We start from the raw sequence: 23,864 nt of genomic DNA, 5'->3' as shown, positions 1-23,864 counted from the left end.
TCTCAGTTCCACAAATAGCTTTTAAAAAATCCCAATCGTAAGCAAAAAGCCTATTAAAATGTGAAAAGGTGGGAAGGGAGAAAATGCGGAAGTGATAGAACGAAAGAATTATTATTTTGCGGAAATACAATTGTGCAGCCGAAAATAAGAATTTCCTTTAGTGTGCTTTGTAAACGTAGAAAAGTTCAGCCCTCTCGGTATCGCTGTGGGTGGAGTTTGTTCCATAAAGCCATGCAGCGCTTGGCAGCCCCACAAAAGATAAGGCGTCACGTTGCCCACCAGCACTTAAGACTTTTAAAATCACACCTTACTGTTGATTTAGACGTCCACATTTTTTTTGCGGTGAATGCGGGTCAGAAAAAATAACAAATCAGTGGCATTGAAAGTAACTAATTTCGGGGGATCGGACACATGGGGGGGGGGGGAAATCAACGGAGATTATGTTTTTTTAAAAATCGGACAAAGGCGATTCCCAGAAGGGAAGATGATTTCACTGGTAGGTGATGTGGAAAGGCGACAGTAAGTGGGTGCCTGAGTAAATGGACAGGGAGGGAGAGGGGGAGATGGCTGGTGGGAGAGGGGGAGATGGCTGGTGGGAGAGGGGGAGATGGCTGTTGGTGGGAGAGGGGGAGATGGCTGGGGGGAGAGGGGGAGATGGCTGGGGGGAGAGGGGGAGATGGCTGGTGGTGGTGGTGGGGAAGCTGCTCCTGCTGCTGGAAAGTTGTCCATGAGGCAAGTTGCTGCCCGCAGGTGAGCGGACAGGAGGCCAACATTCGTCAAAACACCGCCTTCACAGCCAGGAATCGGCATTTTAAAGTTACTCCCGCCAAAAGGCGAGCCTCAGCCGCAAGGCCCAGGCTCCCCCTCCCCCTCTCCTCTCCCCCTCCCCCTCCCCCTCTCCTCTCCCCCTCTCCCCGGGGACAGACCGGTACCTGGCTGCTGCTGCTGTCTGTTCGCAGGTTCTTCACCAGGATTTTCCGCCTGTTGCTCAGCTCCTCGCGGGTCCTCTGCAGCCGCCGCTCGATCTCCTCAGGCTCCACAGCCGGCAGCAACTGTTCTTCCCCTAGGCCCCGCCGTGGAAAGGCAGAGGCGGCCTCCGCCGCTACTGTTGTCGTCGTCGTTGCCGTTGCTGCCGCCGTCGCCGCCTGCGGATACGGGAGCGCCGCCATTTTGAAGCAGCAGCCGTTACGAACCAAAGCGGCCGCGAGCCCGAAGCCAGAGAAAGAAAAAGGGGCAGTGACACTGCCCCCCCTCAGCTCGACGCCGGTACTGCACTCCCGCCGACACTGCCTCCTCAGCCCGGGACAGGTACTGCACTCCCGCCGACACTGCCTCCTCAGCCCGGGACAGGTACTGCAATCATGCAGACACTGCCTCCTCAGCCGGGAACAGGTATTGCAATCCCTCAGACACCGCCTCCTCAGCCCGGGACAGGTATTGCAATCACGCAGACACCACCTCCTCAGTCCACGCAGACACTGCCTCCTCAGCCCGGGACCGGTACTGCAATCCCGCAGACACCGCTTCCTCAGGCCGGCGGTGATACTGTAATCCGGCAGACACCGCCTCCTTAACCCGGTTGTAGTCCATCACGTTTATTTGGAAGCATATTGTGGAGAATAAAATTGCAAGACACCGAATTCATAGCAAATGTTTAGTGTGATGTAAGTGAAATTATATATTGAAAAAGACCTGGATTGTTTGTTAAGGCTCTCATCTTTTAGAATGACCATGTTGGTTTCAGTCCTTTCACATGTAAATCGCAAAATTTTTTTTAAGAAGTTACATTCAAAAGTGAACTTTAACAATTGGTGTCATGTCGGCCCAGATAATGTATTGAAGGTGTGAGGTTCCCTGTGTGAGGCTGTCTGTACCACAATGGTCAGACTGATTCTCATCCAAAAAATGGATTTACAGAATCTTACATGGATTCATGCAGTTTTTGAGAACGGTAAAATGTAATTCTGCAAGTACAAATTCACCCCACAATTTATATGTGTATGTGTGCACGTGGGTGTCTGTGAGTGTGTGCATGTGAGTGTAAAGGGGCATACATCTGTGAGAGGATGTGTGTGGAAATGTATGTGTGAACATATGAGAGAGGGTCTGCATGTGTGTGTGTGTATAGTGCAATGGGATCATCTGTAGTGTGACATGAACCCAAGATCCTGGTTGAGGCCATCCCCATGGGTACTGTGAAAAATGAAGCTCACTCACTTCAATAATTTCAGTCCGAGACAAGATCTGAAGCAATCAGTATGTTTATTATACGCTTGCAAGCGTGGTGCCTGAAATAAGGCACACAGAGTTTAGCAAGTACATATCTTATGTAGGATTCACTACTCCAAACCCGGTGCCCCCCATTACTATTGTTTATCTCTTGCCTTATCTGGCCTTGTGCATAACAAAGTACAAGTTTTACTTGGCCATTTCACCACATCCTGTTGTGGTCCATTGTTAGGTATATCCTCCTTCACTGCTATCTATTTCCCCCACTTGTGACATTTCCTCCCTTTTTCTCAACCATATTGATCCTTATGACCTTCTAATTGGGGTTTGTTTTTTGTTTTTGCAGAAGTGGGAAACAGATGCTAATAACTACTGCTTGTACAAGCATGTCTAGCTTAACCTACATCCTCACAGCACCTTATCTATTTGTCTGTAACATCTACCATTGTTTGCAGACACGTTTCATTCTTGTATGCACATTTTAGCTAATACAAAAACAATTATATATTTTCTTCACATAGTTTTCATTCTTGTTGACTCAGCTCTTGGTTGAAACAATTATACACTGGTGTGAGTGCATTTACCTTGCATAAGTAATTCTGATTGCAGAAGTAACACTACTTTACCTATATCCCACAGTACTGAACTTGGCTATCAGCCTCTGCTCGGCCACTTTTCGCTGGTGCCTTTCCTGAAATCTGCCTTGGAGGACTGTCACCCAATGGTCCGATGTTGAATGTCCCGGACCGCTGAAGTGTTCTCCAACTGGGAGGGAACACCTCTTTCTGTTGATTGTTGTGCATTAACGTTCACTTGAGAATGTAACTTTTAAAAAAAAGTTTTGCAATTTACACATGAAAGAACTGAAACCAACATAGTCATTCTAAAAGATGAGAGACTTAACAAACAATCCAGATTTTTTTCAATATATAATTTCACACATCACACTGTAAACTTTTGCTATAAATTCTGTGTCTTACAATCTTATTCTCCACAAACAGCTGATGAAGGAGCAGCGCTCCGAAAGCTAGTGCTTCCAAATAAACCTGTTGGACTTTCACCTGGTGTTGTGTGATTTTTAATTTTGTACACCCGAGTCCAACATCCTTAGCCTGGGACCGGTACTGCAATCCCGCTGACTCCACTCTCTGCAGGCCGGGGACAAATACTGCAACTCTGGTGGAAAAGAACTAACAGTGATGGAAATCTGAAACAAAAACATAAAATCACTGGAAAAACTCAACAGGACTAGCAGCATCTGTGGAGAGAAATCAGAATAAACATTTCTGAACCAGTTCTGAGGAAGAATTGGAGGAAGGTTAACTTTGACAGTACAGGTATTTAGTCAAGAACTTTCAAAAGCTGATGGGGGGCAGATGTTCGCAGGTAAAGGGACAGCTGGAAAATGGGAAGCCTTCAAAAATTAGATAAGGAGAGTCGAGAGACAGTATATTCCTGTTAGGTTGAAAGGAAAGGCTGGTAGGTGTAGGGAATGCTGGATGACGAGAGAAATTGAGGGTTTGGTTAAGAAGGAAGCATATGTCAGATATAGGCAGCAGAGAACAGGTGAATCATTGAAAGAGTATAAAGGCATTACGAGTATACTTAGGAGAGAAATCAGGAGGGCAAAAGGGGACAAGAGATAGCTTTGGCAAATAGGGTTAAGGAGAATCCAAAGGGATTTTATAAATACATTTAGGACAAAAAGGTAACTAGGGAGAGAATAGGTCCTCTCAAAGATCAGCAAGGCAGCCTTTGTGTGGTGCCACAGGAGATGGGGGAGATACTAAATGAGTAATTTGTATCAGTGTTTACTGTGGAGAAGGACATGGAAGGTAAAGAATATGTGGAATTGATGGTGACATCTTTAAGAACGTCTATAAATTAGAGGAAGAGGTGCTGAATGTCTTAAAAGGCATAAAAGTGAATATATCCACAGGACCTGATGAGGTGTACACAAGAACTCTGTGGGAAGCGAGGGAAGTGATTGCTGGGCCCCTTGCTGAGATATTTGGATCATCGATGGTCAAAGATGAAGTCCCGAAAGACTGGAGGTGGTAAGGAAAAGCCAGGGAACTATAGACCAGTGAGCCTGACATTGGTGGTGGGCAAGGAGGGAATCCTGAGGGACAGGATGTACATGTATTTGGAAAGGCAAGGCCTGATTTGGGATAGTCAGCATGGCTTTGTGCATGGGAAATCATGTCTCACAAACTTGATGGAGTTTTTTGAAGAAATAACTAAGCGGATTGATGAGGGCAGAGCGGGAGACATGATTTTATAAGGACTTCAGTAAGGCGTTCAACAAAGTTCCTCATGGGAGACTGATTGGCAAACTTAGAACTCATGGAATACAGGGAGAATTAATCATTTGGATACAGAACCGGCTCAAAGGTAGAAGACAGAGGGTGGTGGTGGAGGGTTGCTTTTCAGACTGGAGGTCTGTGTCCAGAGGAGTGCCACAAGGACTGGTGCTGGCTCCACTGCTTTTTGCCATTTATATAAATGATTTGGATGTGAACATGGGAGGCATAGTTTGTAGGTTTGCAAATGATGCCAAAATTGGAAGTACAGTGGGCAGCGAAGAAGGTTACCTCAGAGTAAAACGGGATCTTGATCAGATGGGCCAATGGGCTGAGGAGTGGCAGATGGAGTTTAATTTAGATAAATGTGAGGTGCTGCATTTTGGAAAATCAAATCAGAGCAGGACTTATATGCTAATGGTAAGGTCCTGAGGAGTGTTGCCGAACAAAGAGACCTTTCCTTTATTGATCAGACCATTGAGAATAGGAATTGAGATGTCATATTGCAGCTGTACAGGATATTGGTTAGGCCACTTTTGGAATATTGCATGCAACTCTGGTCTCCTTCCTATCGAAAGGATATTGTGAAACTTGAACAGGTTCAGAAAAGATTTACAAAGATGTTGCCAGAGTTGGAGGATTTGAGCTGTTGGGAAGAGGATGAATGGGCTGGGACTGCTTTCTCAGGACCAACAGAGTCTGAGGGATGACCTTATAGAGGTTTATAAAATCATGAGGGACATGGATAGGATAAATAGACAAAGTCTTTGTTTAGGGTGAGAGGGGAAACATGAAGATAGGATTTCTTTGGTACCATGAACTAAACATGGTATAAAGCTGACTGAGATTTTGAAAACCCTGATGAATATCCACCCGTTGATCTAGGCTATTCATTCACTGTGTTGAAGGGATTGAGAATGTGACATCTAAGCCAGCTGAGTAGCCCATCAAAATTCAAGCAGAGAACAAGGTAGCACTGATAAACTGCATTTGTTTCAATGCACGAGGCCTAACAGGGAAGGCAGATGAACTCAGGGCATGGTTAGGAACATGGGACTGGGATATCATAGCAATTACAGAAACATGGCTAAGGGATGGGCAGGACTGGCAGCTTAATGTTCCAGGATACAGATGCTACAGGAAGGATAGAAAGGGAGGCAAGAGAGGAGGGAGTGTGGCGTTTTGATAAGGGATAGCATTACAGCTGTATTGAGGGAAGTTATTTGGGTGAAACTGAGAAATAAGAAAGGGATGACTACTTTATTGGGATTGTATTATAGACCCCCTAATAGTCAGAGGGAAATTGAGAAACAATTTTGGAAGGAGATTTCAGTTATCTGTAAGAATCTGTAAGGTGGTTGTGGTAGGGGATTTTAACTTTCTGTCATAGACTGGGACTGCCATGGTGGGCGAAAGTGAGGACTGCAGATTCTGGAGATCAGAGTCAAGATTAGAGTGGTGCTGGAAAAGCACAGCAGGTCAGGCAGCATCCAAGGAGCAGGAAAATTGACATTTCGGGCAAAAGCCCTTCATCAGGAATGAGGCAGGGAGCCTTCGGGGTGGAGAGATAAATGGGTGGGGGGATGGGGCTGGAGAGACAGTAGCTAAGAGTGCAATAGGTGGATGGAGGTGGGGATGAAGGTGATAGGTCGGAGAGGAGGGAGGAGTGGATTGGTGGGTAGGACAAGTCATGAGGATGGTGCTGAGCTGGCAGGTTGGAACTGGGGTAAGGTGGAGGGAGGGAAAATAAGGAAACTGGTGAAGTCCACATTGATGACCTGGAGTTGAAGTGTTCCAAGGTGGAAGATGAGGCGTTATTCCTCCAGGTTCGGGTGGTGAGGGAGCGGTGGTGGAAGAGGCCCAGGACCTGCATGTTCTCGGCAGAGTGGGAGGGGGAGTTGAAATGTCAGGGTTGATTGGTGCGGGTGTCCCGGAGATGTTCCCTAAAGTGCTCTGTGAGAAGGCGTTCAGTCTCCCCAATGTAAAGGAGACCGCATCGGGAGCAACGAATATAATAAATGACATGTGGAAGTGCAGGTGAAACTTTGGATGTGGAAGGCTCCTTTGGGGCTTTGGATGGAGGTGAGGGGGGAGGTGTGGGCGCAGGTTTTGCAATTTCTGCGGTGGCAAGGGAAGGTGCCAGGAGGGGAGGGTGGGTTGTTTGGGGGTGTGGACCTGACCAGGTAGTCACGGAGGGAACGGTCGTTGTGATTAGGGGTGGGGATGAAAATATATCCCTGGTGGTGGGGTCCGTTTGGAGGTGGCGGAAATATCAGCGGATGAGGCTGTTTATGCAGAGGTTGGTGGGGTGGAAAGTGAGGAACGGGGGGTTCTGTCCTTGTTGCAGTTGGAGGGCTGGGGTTTGAGGGCAGAAGTGCAGGACGTGGATGAGATGCGTTGGAGGGCATCTTCAACCACGTGGGAAAGGAAATTATGGTCTTTAAAGAAGGAGGCCATCTGGTGTGTTCTGTGGTGGAACTGGTCCTCCTGGGAGCAGATACGGCAGTGGCAGAGGAATTGGGAATATGGGATGGCAATTTTGCAGGAGATAGGGTGGGAAGAGGTGTAATCCAGGTAGCTGTGGGAGTCAGTGGGTTTGTAAAAAATGTCAGTGTTGAGTCGGTCGTCATTGTTGGAGATGGAGAGGTCCAGGAAGGGAAGGGAGGTGTCAGAGATGGTCCAGGTAAATTTAAGGTCGGGGTGGAATGTGTTGGTGAAGTTGATGAATTGCTCAACCTCCTCGGAGGAGCACGAGGTGGCGCCGATGCAGTCATCAATGTAGCGGAAGAAGAGGTGGGGAGTGGTGCCGGTGTAACTACGGAAGATGGACTGTTCTACGTAGCCAACAAAGAGACAGACATAGCTGGGGCCCATGCAGGTGCCCATGGCTACCCTTTTGGTCTGGAGGAAATGGGAGGATTCGAAGGAGATATTGTTAAGGGTAAGGACCGGTTCAGCCAAACAAATAGGAGTGTCAGTGGACTGTACTGGTGGGATCATCGGTAGAGGAAGAAATGGAGGGCTTGGAGGCGCTGGTCATGGCAGATGGAGGTGTAGAAGGATTGGATGTCCATGGTGAAGATGAGGCATTGGGGGCCGGGGAAACAGAAATCTTGGAGGAGGTGGAGAGCGTGGGTGGTGTCTCAAACATGTGGGGAGTTCCTGGACTAGGGCGGATAGGACAGTATTGAGGTAGGTGGAGATGAGTTCGATGAGGCAGGAGCAGGCTGAGACAATGGGTCGGCTGGGGTGGTCAGGCTTGTGGATCTTGGGATGGAGGTAGAATCGGGTGGCGTGGTGTTCCCGGACTATGAGGTTGGAAGCTGTGGATGGGAGATCTCCTGAGGTGATGAGGTTGTGTATGGTCTCGGAGATTATGGTTTGGTTGATGGGGGGGTGAGGTCATGGTCGAGGGGGCAGTAGGAGGAGGTGTCTTTGAGTTGGCATCTGGCTTCAGCGGTGTAGACATCAGTGCGACAAATAATCACTGCACCCCCTTTATCCACTGGCTTGATGGTGAGGTTGGGAGTGGAGCAGAGGGAGTGGAGGACTGCGCGTTGTGAGGGTGAGAGTTTGGTGTGGGGGAGGGGGTAGACAGGTTGAGGCACTTAATGTCTTGGCGGCAGTTGGAAATGAAGAGATCAAGGGCGGGTAATAGGCCAGCACAGGATGTCCAAGTGGATGGAGATGTTGGAGGCAGGTGAAGAGGTCCTCGGAAGGTGGGCAGGAGTCCTGATTGAAAAAGTAAGCTGAGAGGCAGAGGCAGCAGAAGTGTTCAATGTCACGATGCATATTGAATTTGTTGATGCATGGATGGAGGGGGATGAGGACTTTGCTGAGGACTGATCATTCGTCCTCAGTGAGGGAGAGGTCTGGGGGGGTGGTGAAAACTCGGCAGGGCTTGGAGCTAGAACCTTGTGAGGTGTGGAGCTGGGATTGGGGGCAGTGCCTGTAATTGAAATGGGAGTGGTGGTAGGGAGGAAGGGGGCATGAGATAGCTTTGGCAAATAGAGTTAAGGAGAATCCAAAGGGTTTTTACAAATGCATTCAGGACAAAAGGGAAACTAGGGAGACAATAGGGTCCCGATGAAGGGCTCCTGCCCGAAACATTGGCTTTCCTGCTCTTCGGATGCTGCCTGACCTGCTGTGCTTTTCCAGCACCACCCTAATCTTGACTCTTATCTCCAACATCTGCAGTCCTCACTTTCACCTAGAGAATAGGGCCTCTCAAAAATCAGCAAGGCAGCCTTTTTGTGGAGCTGCAGAAATTGGGGGAGATACTAAACGAGTATTTTGCATCAGTACTTACTGTGGAAAAGGACATGGAAGATATAGAATGTAGGGAAATAGATGGTAACATCTTGAAAGATGTCCATATTACAGAGAAGAAGTGCTGGATGTCTTGAAAGACATAAAGGTGGATAAATCCACAGGACCTGGACAGGTGTGCCCTAGAACTCTGTGGGAAGCTAGAGAAGTGATTGCTGGTGCTCTTAGAGATATTTGTATTATCCACAGTCACAGGTGAGGTGCCGGAAGACTGGAGGTTGGCTAACGTGGTGCTACTGTTTAAGAAGGGTGGTAAGGACTAGCCAGGGAATATAGACCAGTGAGCCTGACATTGGTGGTGGGCAAGTTGTTGGAGGGAATCCTGAGGGACAGGATGTACATGTATTTGGAAAGGTAAGGACTGATTAAGGATAGTCAACATGGCTTTATGCATGGGAAATCTTGTCTCACAAACTTGATTGAGTTTTTTGAAGAAGTAACAAAGAGGATTGATGAGGGCAGAACAGTAAACATGATCTATATGGACTTCAGTAAGGCATTCGACAAGGTTCCCCATGGGAATCTGGATAGCAAGGTTAGACCTCACGGAATACAGGGAGAACTAACCATTTGGATACAGAACTGGCTCAAAGGTAGAAGACAGAGGATGGTGGTGGAGTGTTGTTTTTCAGACTGGAGGCCTGTGACCAGTGGAGTGCCACAAGGATCAGTACTGGGTCCACTATTTTTCATCATTTATATAAATTATTTGGATGTGAGGTATAGTTATTAAATTTGCAGATTACACTGAAATTGGAGGTGTAGTGGACAGCGAAGATGGTTACCTCAGATTATAATGGAATCTTGATCAGATGGGCTAGTGGGCTGAGAAGTGGCAAATGAAGTTTAATTTAGATAAATGTGAGGTGCTGCATTATTGGAAAGCAAATCTTAGCAGGACATATACACTTAATGGTAAGGTCCTAGGGAGTGTTGCTGAACAAAGAGACCTTGGAGTGCAGGTTCATAGCTCCTTGAAAGTGGAGTTGCAGGTAGATAGGATAGTGAAGAAGGCGTTTGGTATGCTTCCTTTATTGGTCAGAGTATTGAGTACAGGAGTTGAGAGGTCATGTTGCGGCTGTACAGGACATTGGTTAGGCCACTGTTGGAATATTGCGTGCTATTCTGGTCTCCTTCCTATCGGAAAGATGTTGTGAAACTTGAAAAGATTCAGTAAAGATTTACAAGGATGTTGTCAAGATTGGAGGATTTGAGCTATAGGAAGAGGTTGAATAGGCTAGGGTTGTTTTCCCTGGAGCGTCGGAGGCTGAGGGGTGACCTGATGGAGGTTTATAAAATCATGAGGGGCATGGATAGGGTAAATAGACAAAGTCTTTTCCCTGGGGGTCGGGGAGTCCAGAACTAGATGGCATAGGTTTTGGGTGAGAGGGTAAAGATATAAAAGAGACCTAAGGGCAAATTTTCATGTGGAGGGTGGCACATGCATGGAATGAGCTGCCAGAGGAAGGTGGTGGAGGCTGAGACGATTGCAACATTTAAAAGGCATCTGGATAGGTATATGAATAGGAAGGGTTTGGAGGGATATGGGCCAGGTGCTGGCAGATGGGACTAGATTAGGTTGGGATATCTGGTCAGCATGGACGGGTTGGACCGAAGGGTCTGTTTCTGTGCTGTACATCTCTGTGACTCTAAATATATCCAAGAAGAATAGCATGTTGTGTCAGCTCACAACAAAAACAAATGGCTGGAAAAGCTCCTTAGGTCTGGCAGCATCTGTGAAGAGACATCAGAGTTAACTTTTTGGTTTGGGTGAAATAACTGGTAATGACGGAATTTGAACTCAGTGAATATTCTTCCCATTTAGTGCAGGGGAGACCATGCCTAAGTTGAAAGAACAAACTGTTCATTTTCAGAGAAAACATGTCAGTGATATTTAGCAGTGAATTATGTGGCAAATCAATTCTGTTTATTTAAGTTTATAGCACAACTGTGTTTCACGTGTGTATTGTTAATGTCGCAATTATCTATAAGGGGCAAAATAGGGCCACAAATGGAATAAAGTAAAGGAAAAACAACTTTGCACACTTCAGACCAAACACAATGTAGAATATGATATAGGTTAATAACACTGCTACCAATCTGTTTATCTTGTTTTGCATAAAACCATGGTCAGTCACTGGACTGTCTCTTACATTCAAGCTTTATCAATATGCTTACAAATGAACATTGGAATGACATTGGGTCTAATGCACTTTTAGAGAATTTCAATAGACAATGTGTTAAATCTTAACTGTCCACTGTGTCTATGTTGCTGATATCCCCAATTTGATATTTGTTCTGCCTTTGTCTCAGGTATATAAGTAATGCTGATAGTACACAACTTACACAACATTACTAAAAGGAGAGACAAGGTCAAAGCTGTTCATCTTGCACTGATCAATACTAGGACACAAAAACCACGTTTGGATAAAACAAGACATCAAATTATATGGAATGAAAACAGAGTGTTAGTTAGCACGTTATGACATGAAAATGCAACAATAGTTAACTGTCAATCTTAGTTCTCAGGTTAGCAGATAGATTTTGATTGTTCAGGATGTGCCATGTGTACATATGTAGCAGAGATTGGCAGTGACCGTGAATCCTTGGTTTTCCCATGAAAAGTATGCAACGTATGTATGAATTCTTTTAACCTGTGTAAAACAGGATTCCTTGCATTAGCATAAGTTACTCCTAGCATGTGCAACTGAATCACACTGTGACCCCAATTGATAATCTCAATTTGGTTTCCAGTGTAATTCTTGGTAAAATCCAGATTATTACACAAATTATATCCAAAAACAGAAACATCTTGAATGGTGGACATGCTGTTCTGAGGTGTGTTAACACAGGCTGATATGATCAGCCAACTGCAAATGTTTGTTGTTGTTTGATGGTCTTTCAGTCATTGTGACCTCTGGCCTACATATCTGAATTACATTGGTACTGAAACTCATGTACCATAGATGTAAGTTTGCTCACTCAGCTGGAAGGTTTAGTTTCAGACCTTTCAGCCAGAGCTTCATCCAGAGGCTCACTAGTGATGCTACCTAGTATGGTGACAAAACGTCTGAAACCAAACCTTCCAGCTCAGTAAGTAAACCTACATCCAGAACCTCAACCTGAGCTATAAATCTTCTCAAAACTCGTTAACTTATGTACCATATTACTCAGATGAGACAGATAACTGCATTCAGCAAAAAGTTACCAAGTCTGCTCAAAGTTTATGCACTTCTGGAGAGGGGTATGCATGTTAATGCCTTGAAATATTTACAAGTTATTTTGAATTCAATGATGGAGAAATTAAGAGTCTGTTTAAAAGTTGGGGCTAAAAAAGTAGAGATGGAGGAAGTACTGGCATATTATTGACCCACAGTAATGTATTAAAAGACAAGTAACCAAACTGTAACTGGGAAAAGCAATTTATTCTGAAGGAGAATGATTAATATGGATATGGAGCAAGAGCTACCAGGATTCTGGGTAATCCAAGATGGAGGATGGGAAAAAATTGTGGCTGTAGGAGCAGCTCTTTTTTTTAGGTATTTTAGGTGTTGGAGGTGATTTCTTCAAATTCCTAGAGCAGTAATTACTGTTTTATAAGCTGTTGCATTGTTTTGGAACTTTGGGGAAAAAAGATCCAAACAACGGCACTTTAAAAAGAAGGAAGAGAACAAAGACAGAGACCACATCGTCAGTGACTGAGAGGGAGAGATAGAAAGAATAAGAAAAAGAAAAAGAAACCTACACTGTTGTCTGACACAGCAGTCAATCTGCACAGCTACTGCCTTAGCTGTCTGAGTTAAAGTGTTTCTGGACATTGGAATCCATCTAAGGAAAATGAACAAACAGCGAAATTCACAACTGACCCTAAAGGAACCTGTGTGGACCCTAAAGGACCATAAAGGAACCTTTAGGAGCAGATAAGTGCATGGTTTTAAGAGTAATCATGCTGTCTTTTTTAATAGTGAATAGAGTGGATTCTTTTTGCCTTATGTTTTATTGAGATCTGTCTGTTGATTAAAGTTTTAAAATATAAAACATAGATACTAAGCCTGGAGCAGTGTGTTTTTTTAGAGCAGCAAGACTGTGCTCTTTTCTGTAGATTGTTAAGGTGGCCTTTAGTAAAGTGATGTGCTCTTCCTGTTGGATGTGGTAGATGATTATGTCTGCAATAAGTGTGTTTGGATTGCATGAATCGGTTGGAGCAGTCGTTAGATGCAATAAGGAATTTATAGAAGCTTGGGGGTGTGATGGATGGCAGTTATAGGAAGGGAGAAAAAATACAGGTACAGTCAAGTAGATGGCCTACTGCCAGGAAAGGTAAGAGAGGGGAAGCAGGTAGTATAGAAGTCTTCTGGGGCTATCCCCATCTCAAACAAGTATGCTGTTGTGGAAAATGTAGGGGGTGATGAACTCTCAGAGGAATGTAGCATGAACAGACAAGTTTCTGGTAACGAGACTGGCTCTAATAGAACAAGAGGAACATAAGGTTCCAAGCGATCAATTGTAATAGGGGACCCTCTAGTGAGAGGCAGAGACAGACATTTCTGGGGCCGACAGCGAGAAATCAGAATGGTGTGTTGCCTTCCTGGTGCCAGGATCAAGGATATCCTGGAGAGAGTGCAGAATACTCTCAAACGGGAGTGGGGCTAACAGGAGGTCATTGTACACATTGGAATTAATGACATAGGAAGGAAAAAGAATGAGATTCTGAAGGGAGAACATAGGAAGTTAGGCAGAAATTTAAAAAGGAGATCCTTGAGGGTAGTAATATCTGGATTGCTCCCGGTGCTATGAGCTTGTGAGAATAGGAATAGGAGGACAGAGCAGATGAATGCGTGGCTGAGGAGCTGGTGCAAGGAGAAGGGTTCACATTTTTGGATCACTGGAATTTTTCCTTGGGTACAAGTGACTTGTGTAAGAAAGGCAGATTGCACCTGAATGGAAGGGGACTAATATACTCGCAGGGAGATTTGATTAGATTACTTACGGTGTGGAAACAGGCCCTTCGGCCCAACAAGTCCACACCGACTCGCCGAAGCACAACCCACCCATTCCCCTACATTTACCCCTTTTACCTAACACTACAGGCAATTTAGCATGGCCAATTCACCTGACCTGCACATCTTTGGACTGTGGGAGGAAACCAGAGCACCCGGAGGGAGAATGTGCAAACTCCACATAGTCAGTCGCCTGAGTTGGGAATTGAACCCGGGTCTTTGGCGCTGTAAGGCAGCAGTGCTAACCACTGTGCCACCGTGCCGCCCACGTGCTAGAGCTGCTTGGGAGGATTTAAACTAGTGAGGTGGGGCACGGGGGGGTTGGGACCCAAGGAGGTAGTCAGGAAAAAGATCAGTCTGAAAAGGAGCAATTCAATCAGTCAGGGCAGGTAGGAACACAGCAAAGAATAAGGTAAACTAAACTGCATTTATTTCATCGCAAGAGGCCTAACAAGGAAGGCAGATGAACTTTGTCATGGTTAGGAACATGGGACTGTGATATCATAGCAGTTACAGAGACTGGCAGCTTCATGTTCCAGGATACAAATGCTATAGGAAGGGTGGAAAGTGGGCAATAGAGAAAGAAGAGTAGTATTTTTGATTCAGGATAACATTTACTTAGGGAGAATATTTCACGGAATATGTTCAGGGAAGTTACTTGAGTGAAACTGAGAAAAAGAGAGGGATGATTATCGTGTTGGGATGGTACTATAGACCTTCCCAGTGGTCCGTGGGAAATTGAGAAACAAATTTGTAAGGACATTTCAGATATCTGTTAGAATAATATGGTGGTTATAGTAGAGGATTTTAACTTTCCAAACATAGACTGGGACTGCCATAGTATTAAGGGTTTAGATGGAGAGGAATTTGTTTAGTGTGTACAAGAAAATTTTCTGATTTGTCAGATCCACACCCCCCACCAACCCAACCTCCACTCCTGGCACCTTCCCCTGCAACCACAAAAAATACAAAACTTGTGCCCACACCTCCCCCCTCACTTCCCTCCAAGGCCCCAAGGGATCCTTCAATATCCATCAGAAATTCTCCTGCACCTCCACACATATCATTTACTGCATCCGCTGCACCCGATGTGGCCTCCTATACATTGGGGAGACAGGCCGCCTACTTGCAGAACGTTTCAGAGAACACCTCTGGGACACCCGCACCAACCAACTCAACCGCCCCGTGGCTGAACAATTTAACTCCCCCTCCCACTCCGCCAAGGACATGCAGGTCCTTGGCCTCCTCCATCGCCAGACCATGGCAACATGACGCCTGGAGGAAGAGCGACTCATCTTCCGCCTGGGAACCCTCCAACCACAAGGGATGAATGCAGATTTCTCCAGCTTCCTCATTTCCCCTCCCGCCACCTTTTCTCAGTCCCAACCCTCAGACTCAGCACCGCCTTCTTGACCTGCAATCTTCTTCCCGACCTCTCCGCCCCCACCCCCTCTCTGGCCTATCACCCTCGCCTTAACCTCCTTCCACCTATCGCATTTCCAACGCCCCTCCCCCAAGTCCCTTCTCCCTACCTTCTCCCTATCTTAGCCTGCTTGGCACACCCTCCTCATTCCTGAAGAAGGGCTTATGCCCGAAATGTCGATTCTCCTTCTCCTTTGATGTTGCCTGACCTGCTGCGCTTTTCTAGCAACACATTTTTTTAGCTCTGATCCCCAGCATCTGCAGTACTCACTTTCTCCTACCTGATTTGTGGATGTACCACCCAGAGAAGGTACAAAACCTCGCCTACTGTTGGGAAATAAGGCAGGGCAAGTGTCAGTGGGATAGCTCTTTTGGGCCAGCAAACATAATTCTATTCCTTTTTAAAAAGGGATGGAAAAGGATAGCTCAGATCTATAAGTTGAAGTTCTAAATTGGAGGAAGGCCAATTTTGACGGTATTTTAAAAGTTGATTGGGTTTGGGGATTCAAGATGGCAGTAACCCAGTTGGTCTGAGTCTGCTGAGCTCTGCCCAGAATCCAGGCAAAGTGGGGTACCTCCCGTCCCCTCACTTTTTAAACCACTAAAAATAGCTTTTTTTTCCTAGCAGCTACAGTCATTCTGATACATTTTAAAATGACCAAAGGTAAAGGACTACGGAATTCACAACAGGCAGGGACCCCTCCACAGCAATCAAGGTTGTCAGAAAAACATTTGGTTGCTGGGCCTTCCCAAACGGGAGGATGAAGGCCGGCTTGTTGACTTTTTGGAGCAATGGCTCCCACAACTGCTGAAGCTGGAATCTAAATTAGGCCGGGTGCGGGTTGAGCAGGCCCACCAGCTTGCTGTGCACAGGCCCAGGTTGAACCAGCACCCCCGCCCGGTCCCAGTGCGACTCCAGCACTACATAGAAACACAAATGTTACCGGAGGCCTCCAGAGTTCTGGGGAAGGATCCCCAAGCCATGGTATACAAGGGATGCAAAATAATGCTGTTTCAGGACTTTTCTCCGGTTGAGGTAAAAAAGAGGAAGGCATTTGACGAGGTAAAAAAGTGTCTAAGAGATTTAAATATTCAGTATTCCATGTGGTACCTGGCAACACTGCGTTTCAGCTATGGAAGGTCTGTGTATAACTTCGGATCACCGGAAAAAGTAAAAGAATTTTTGGATGCTCTCAAATAGACTGATGGACTTGAACTATATGGACAATGACTTTATTTTATCCCCTTTTTTCTTGTCCTCCCTCCCCCTTTCTCTTTTCCATCCTTCCTTGGGAGTGGGGGGGTTCTTTCTTTTAGCTCTTTTCTATAACTGGCTTGGTTTATCCGGTTTTGGGGGATGTTTCTGGGTTTTTTTTCCTTAATATTTGCTGGGATTGTAATTTTATATATTTTATTTTATGTTGCTGTTTTGAATGCCTAGGTAATAATATGGAGGGGGCGGGTTGGTTGCCCACTTCTAATTCTTGTATAATAAGACATTGGCATTTGTTTATCTTACTTTGTATCGTCTGGCCCGAGGGCATGGCTCTAGCTGGGAGGTGTTACGGTGGGGTTTCTGGAAGGTAGGAGTGCCCCCTGTGGACAAGGGGAAAAGTCTCCTTTTAATTATGTCTTATGTTTTTTTAGGAGTAGTTCTTAGTTGTTTTGATTTAGTTGTTTTAAAGGTTGTATTTTTAAATTTATGTGAATTATTTATGGTCTCTACTCAATGCTTTTAGAGTGGGATTCTTCCTCTTGGGGAGGTCTCGGACTTTCTTGAATGATCATGGCTATTCATTCATTTAAATGGTACACCTGGAATGTCAAGGGGAGCCACTCACCAATTAAAAGGAAAAAGATATTATCAAGTCTTAAGAAAGAGAGGGTTGATGTAGCCCTTTTACAGGAGACACATCTACTTGATAAGGAGCATTCAAAGCTGCAGAAGGGAGGATTTGGTCAGATGTTCTTTTCATCTTTTAGCTCAAAAAGTAGGGGAGTGGCCATTCTTATCCGGAAGAATGCGAAGCCAGATAAAAGATGAGTCCGGATGGTATATATTACTTAAAGCCCTAATATATGGGGAGGAGCAAGGGATATTGAATATATATTGCCCCCCGACACATCCTTTTAAATTTGCAACAGATGCACTCTCCAAGTTGATGGCTCTCGGGGTACATCACAAAATTATAGGGGGAGATTTTAATTGTATTATCGACCCCAAGGTGGACAGGATACGTAGGAGCTCTGCAGGTATGTCTCTGAGATCTAGGCAGTTGGCTGATCTGAATAGGGAGTTGGGACTGGTAGTTGGGGGGAGGTGTTTTCACCCTGATGGTAGAGATTTTACTTTTTATTCTAACCCACACAAGCGTCATACCAGAATTGATACTTTTTTTGTCCCCTCAACCTTTCTGAAATCTATATCGTCTTATAAAATAGGGAATATAGCTATTTCCGACCACACAGCAATGTATATGGAGGTCAAGACTAGTGATGACAAGATGGGTTCCCGACATTGGTGTATGGACTCTTTCCTATTGAAGGATAGTAAGTTCATAGAATATTTCTTGCAGGAATTTAAAACTTTCTGGAGTATCAATTCAGGTATGGCCAGTAACCCTTCGGTGATGTGGGAGACTATTAAGGCATATGCGCGCGGCTTGGTTATTTCATATTCTACGACCCGGAAAAGACAAAAGGGAGAACAACAGTGTCTGTTTGAGGCTCACCTGAAGGTAGCTGAGACAGCGTATGTTGATAGGCCCTCCATTACTAAATCACAGCAGATTACAGCCCTCAGGGCTACTTTGAATACCGCACTTACTCAAACAGCAAAGATAGAGATACTATTTGTGAAGCAGAGATTATTTGAGCACGGTGATAGGCCAGGCAAGTATCTAGCATACCTTGCCAGAAAGAAAAAGGCTCCCCAATCCATTAGGTCTATTAGAGAGGGTGCTGGTACCCTGACTTGTGATCCTAAAAAGATCAAGGCAGCCTTTAGAAAATTCTCTTTCAAGTTGTATAAGTCGGAAGGCTGTGAGGATAGAGCAAGGAAGATGGAGTCTTTTTTAAAAAATTTGTCCCTCTCGGGTTTAACCTCGGAGAAGGTGTCGCTTTTGAACGCCTCCCCCCCCCCCAAAAAAAACCCAGAAAGTCCAAGAGGCGTTGAGGCAGCTCCAGAGCGGTAAAGCACCCGGACCAGACAGATTTCAGGCTGAGTTCTATAAAGAACTGATAGAAGAATTAGACAGACCACTTATAGATATGTACAATTATTCATATAGTCAGGGTAGCCTCCCACCCTCCCTGAGAGAAGCAAATATCTCTCTCATTCTTAAGAAAGGAAAAGCCCCAGATGACTGTACTTCATACAGACTTATATCCTTATTGAATGTGGACTTTAAAATTCTCTCAAAAGTGTTGGCATGAAGACTGGAGAGAGTTTTACCATTTATTATGAAAGAGGATCAGACGGAGTTTATCAAGGGTCGCAGATCTACGAATAAGATTAGAAGAGTGTTAAACATGCCACAAGTCTGCCAATAGGGAGTGATACTGGGATTAGTCGTCTCCCTAGATCCAGAGAAGGCATTCACTCGGGTAGAATGGCCTTTTTTTAATACTATGGAGTGGTTTGGCATTGGAGAGGTCTTTACCAAGTGGTTCGCAGTATTATACAATGATCCTAAACCAGCAGTGATTACCAGCAGCATAAGATCAGGTAGCTTTAGTGTTGGCAAAGGTTGTTGTCAAGGATGCCCTCTCTCACCACTACTATTTACACTAGTGATTGAACTGCTGGTGGAAGCTATCCGAATTGACCCTAATATAACGGCCCCGGAGGTGGCATACAGGTTAGCAGGTCCTCTTTATGAGGACCGCGTCCTTTTCTTAAATGACCCATCGATATCTGTGCCTCACTTAATTCAAGTGGTTAACGTATTTGGTATGTTCTCAGGTTATAAAATTAACTTTATGAAATCAGAGGCCATGCTGCTAAAAGGTCTTACCAGCATATCCAATTTTCTGGATGGATCCTGCTTCCCCTTTCGGTGGTCACTGGGAGGTTTTCTCTATTTAGGTATTTTTATTTCCCCGGTATTTGGTCAGCCACACAAAGCTAATTGTACACACTTTTTAGAGAAAATAAGGCAGGACCTTATTTGTGGCACAGTGATTAGCACTGCTGCCTCACAGCGCCAGAGACCCGGGTTGTTTCCCACCTCAGGCGACTGACTGTGTGGAGTTTGCATGTTCTCCCAGTGTCTGCATGGGTTTCCTCCGGGTGCTCCGGTTTCCTCCCACAGTCCAAAGATGTGCAGGCCAGGTGAATTGGCCATGCTAAATTGTCCGTAGAGTTAGGGAAGGGGTAAATGTAGGGGTATGGGTGGGTTGCGCTTCGGCAGGTCGGTGTGGACTTGTTGGGCTGAAGGGCCTGTTTCCACACTATAATGTAATCTAATCTAATCTAAAGACCTCCAACGCTGGGAAGATCTCCTGATATCCTGGCTAGGCATCTCTTGGTTAGGAGATCGGTTTGATGGGGAGGTCATGATGTCCTTCGAACAGTGGTGTCAGAAGTTCAGGTTGCCTCGTAAGGACCTTTTTCGATATTTTCAAGTACAAGACCTCATACAAAAAAAGACCACATTGATGACTAATCCATACAAATCAGATATGAAAAGGAGCATGCTTCGGCTGATGTTGCACCCTCTTGCTAGGTAATAAGGTATCGAAGGACATGGAACGGTTATAGAAAACCTGGAATCAAGAATTAGGGATGGAAATCTCCTTAGAGATGTGGGAGGATATCTGTGAAAATGCTAGGAAGATCTCTATCAGTAATAAAACTCAGGCTATTCAATTGAAGATACTTCATAGGGCTCATATGGCACCAGAGCGGCTTGCAAAGTTCAAGGCACGAGCATCCCAATATGCCCCAAATAAAAAATAGAAGTTGATATTCTCACTCATTGTTTGTGGACATGCCATAAGATTCGTAGATATTGGGACAGCGTAGCGAATGCCTTGGTAAAGATTTTGGGAATGGAGATTGGGTTGGACCCACTGTCCCTCCTTTTGGGCTTTTCAAATTTTCCTTCTCTAGTTGCATACAGGAAAAAACTATTTACTATCCTTTCCTTTTGTGCGAGGAAAAGCATTTTAGTAAGTTGGTTATGGAAAATTCCCCAGGACTTTCGAATTGGCATAGGATAATTATGGAATATATTCCCCTAGACTTCCTCACGAATATGGTGCACCAAAAAACAGAATTATTTTATAGAACATGGCAGCCCTTTTTGAACTGCACTGATGCAGATGTATCAGCCATACTGTTTAGGGCTTTTGTTTAGCCATGAGGATGATGTTTGTTAGTTTGGGGGCCCCTGGGAGGAAGAATGCCATTTAAATACGGGTTTGGTTATGACAATATAATTTTATTTTGAATGCGTATTTTTTTTTTGTTTTTAGTAACATACGATACTGTGTTTTAAGAGTCTTCTTACTTATATCTTATTTTGTGTTTTGGTAGTTTGTGGAGTAGATTAGTAGTTAGTTTTCTTAATTTTATATTGGTGCTGTTATTATACTGTAAAGTGGATACACTATTTTGTAAAAAAAAAACTCAAATTTCTTCTTTTCAATAAAAATATTTACAAAAAAAAAGCTGGTTGGGTTCAGGTGTTTGCAGGTAAAGGGATGGCTGGAAAATGGGAAGCCTTAAAAAATGAGATAACAAGAGTCCAGAGAAAGTATGTTCCTGTCAGGGCAAAAGGAAAGGCTGGTAGTTGAAGGGAATGCAGGATGACTAAAGAAATTATGGTTTTGGTTAAGAAAAAGAAGGAAGCATATGGCAGGTATAGACAGCAGAGATCATGTGAATCTCTAAAAGAGTATAAAGGCAGTAGGATTATACTTAGGAGGGAAATCAGGAGGCCAAAAAGGGGACATGAGATAGCTTTGGCAAATAGGGTAAGGAAAAGCCAAAGGGATTTTACAAAGACATTAAGGACAAAAGGGTAACTAGGAAGAGAATGGGGCCCCTCAAAGATCAGCAAGGTGGCCTTTGTGTGGAGCTGCAGGAGATGGGAGAGAAACTAAATGAGTATTTTGCATCCGTGTTTACTGTGGAGAAGGACATGGAAGATAAAGAATGTAGGGAAATAAATGGTGACATCTTTAAAAAATGCCCATATTCCAGAGGAGGATGTGCTGGATGTCTTAAAACACAAACATGGATATATCTACAGGACCTGATCAGGTGTACCTTAGAACTCTGTGGAAAGTTAGGGAAGTGATTGCTGGGCCCTTTGCTGAGATATTTGGATCATCAATAGTCACAGGTGAGGTGCAGAATGATTGGACATTGACCAATGTGGTGCCACTATTTAAAAAAGGTGGTAAGAAAAAGCCAGGGAACTGTAGACCGGTGAATCTGACATCAGTGGTGGGCAAGTTGTTGGAGGGAATCTTGAGGAACAGGATTTATATGTATTTGGAAAGGCAAGGATTAATTAGGGATAGTCAGCATAGCTTTGTGCATGGGAAATCATGTCTCACGAACTTGATTGAGTTTTTTGGAGAAGTAATGAAGAGGATGTGAGCAGAGTGGTGCACGTGATCTATGTGGACTTCAGTAAGGTGCTTGACAAGTTCCTCATGGTAGACTGATTAGCAAGGTTAGGTCACATGGAATACAGGAAGAACTAGCCACTTGGATACAGAACTGGCTCTAAAAGGTAGAAGACAGAGTCATAGAGTCATAGGGGTGGTGGTGGAGGATTACTTTTTCAACTGGAGGCCCGTGACCAATGGTGACATACAAGAATTTATGCTGCGTCTACTGCTTTTCGTCATTTATATAAATGATTTGGATGTGAACATAGGAGGTATGACTAGTAAGTTTGCAGATTACACTAAAATTGGACGTGTAGTAGACAGTGAAGAAGGTTACCTCAGAGTCCAATGGGATTTTGATCAGATGGGCCAATGGGCTGAGGAGTGGAAGATGGAGTTTAATTTAGATAAATGTAAGATGCTGCTTTTAGAAAGGCAAATCAGAGCAGGACTTATACACTTTATGGTAAGGTCCTGGGGAGTATTGATGAATAAAGAGACCTGGGCGTGCAGGTTCATAGATCCATGAAAATGGAGTCTCAGGTCGATAGGATATTGAAGAAGGTGTTTGGTATGCTTGCCTTTATTGGTCAGAGATTGAGTATAGGAGTTGGGAGGTCATGTTGTCACTGTACAGGATATTGGTTAGGCCACTTTTGGAATATTGCGTGCAATTCTGGTCTCCTTCTGGTCTCCAATTCTGGAAGGATGTTGTGAAATTTGAAAGGGTTCAGAAAAGATTTGCAAAGATGTTGCCAGGGTTGGAGGTTTGAGCTATAGGGAGAGGCTGAATAGACTGGGACTGCTTTCCCTGGAGCATCGGAAACTGAGGGATGACCTTATAGAGGTTTATAAAATTATGAGGGGCATGGATAGGATAAATAGACAAGGTCTTTTCTCTGGGTTGGGGGGGGGTGGAAGTCCAGAACTAGAGGGCATAGGTTTAGGGTGAGAGGGGAAAGATCTAAAAGGGACCTAAGAGGCAACATTTTCATGCAAAGAGTAGTGTGTGTATGGAATGAGCTGCCAGAGGAAATGGTGGAGGCTGGTACAATTATGACATTTAAAAGGCGTCTGGATGGGTATATGAATAGGAAGCATTTGGAGGGACATGGGCCAAGTACTCCCAAATGGAACTAGATTAGTTCAGGATATCTGGTTGACATAGACGAGCTGGACCTAAGGGTCTGTTTCTGTGCTGTACATCTCTATGACTGTGATAGCACTCAAATTCACATAGCTGGAACTCAATTACATCGCAAGAATTCAATAACATTAATCAGAAGATTAGATTACTTACTTACAGTGTGGAATCAGGCCCTTCAGCCCAACAACACACCGACCCGCCGAAGCGCAACCCACCCAGACCCATTCCTCTACATTTACCCCTTCACTTAACACTACGGGCAATTTAGCATGGCCAGTTCAACTGACCTGCACATTTTTGGACTGTGGGAGGAAACCGGAGCACCCAGAGGAAACCCACACAGACACGGGGAGAATGTGCAAACTCCACACAGTCAGTCGCCTGAGGCAGGAATTGAACTTGGGTCTCTGGCGCTGTGAGGCAGCAGTGCTAACACTGTGCTACTGTGCCGCCCGAAAAAGCTCGAAAAAGGCAAAACACATGAACATGAGAAAGGGAAGTGCATAATTGCAAAGAGAAGAAATAAAGACAGAAGATTAGAACTGGAAATGTAAGAAAAAAAATGGGGAAAGAAAACCTTGAACGTGAGAAAGAAAGGGACGAGAGAAAAGTTGCATTCAATAATGCAAAGCTTTGATTACCTGAACTGGGAATGATTGGAAAACTTGATGATGACTTAAATTTAATTCTCAGTTTTGGTTTAACAATGACGATTCACTTAATATTTAAAGATCCAGAAGGAAGAAGCTGAAATGTATTTTTTATCTTTTGAAAGAGTATGACAGAACAGCCAAAGGGAAGTTGAACAAT

The 23,864-nt window shown here is 44.7% G+C and overlaps 1 protein-coding gene and 1 long non-coding RNA gene across 5 annotated transcripts in view; one reads left to right on the top strand and one right to left on the bottom strand.

The window, feature by feature from the left end:
* The window catches only part of raver2 (ribonucleoprotein, PTB-binding 2), a 95,671-nt gene extending 94,448 nt beyond the window's left edge, over window positions 1–1,223 (bottom strand). For all 4 annotated transcript variants that reach the window (XM_072574055.1, XM_072574058.1, XM_072574056.1 and 1 more), the window contains exon 1: window positions 933–1,223. In XM_072574055.1, the coding sequence (XP_072430156.1) occupies window positions 933–1,169 (237 nt within the window). In that variant the 5' untranslated portion in view covers window positions 1,170–1,223. The remainder of the gene's footprint in view (window positions 1–932) is intronic.
* Window positions 1,138–3,289, top strand: LOC140479817 (uncharacterized). Its single transcript, XR_011961125.1, has 2 exons — window positions 1,138–1,664; window positions 2,869–3,289. It is a non-coding gene; the product is annotated as an uncharacterized lncRNA (long non-coding RNA).
* The last annotated feature ends 20,575 nt before the right edge of the window (window positions 3,290–23,864 follow it).

The sequence above is a fragment of the Chiloscyllium punctatum genome, chromosome 7 (genome assembly GCF_047496795.1).
Source record: "Chiloscyllium punctatum isolate Juve2018m chromosome 7, sChiPun1.3, whole genome shotgun sequence".
Lineage (NCBI taxonomy): Eukaryota > Metazoa > Chordata > Chondrichthyes > Orectolobiformes > Hemiscylliidae > Chiloscyllium > Chiloscyllium punctatum.
Note: the sequence above shows the minus strand (reverse complement) of the source record. Positions and strands in the feature narration are given on the sequence as shown.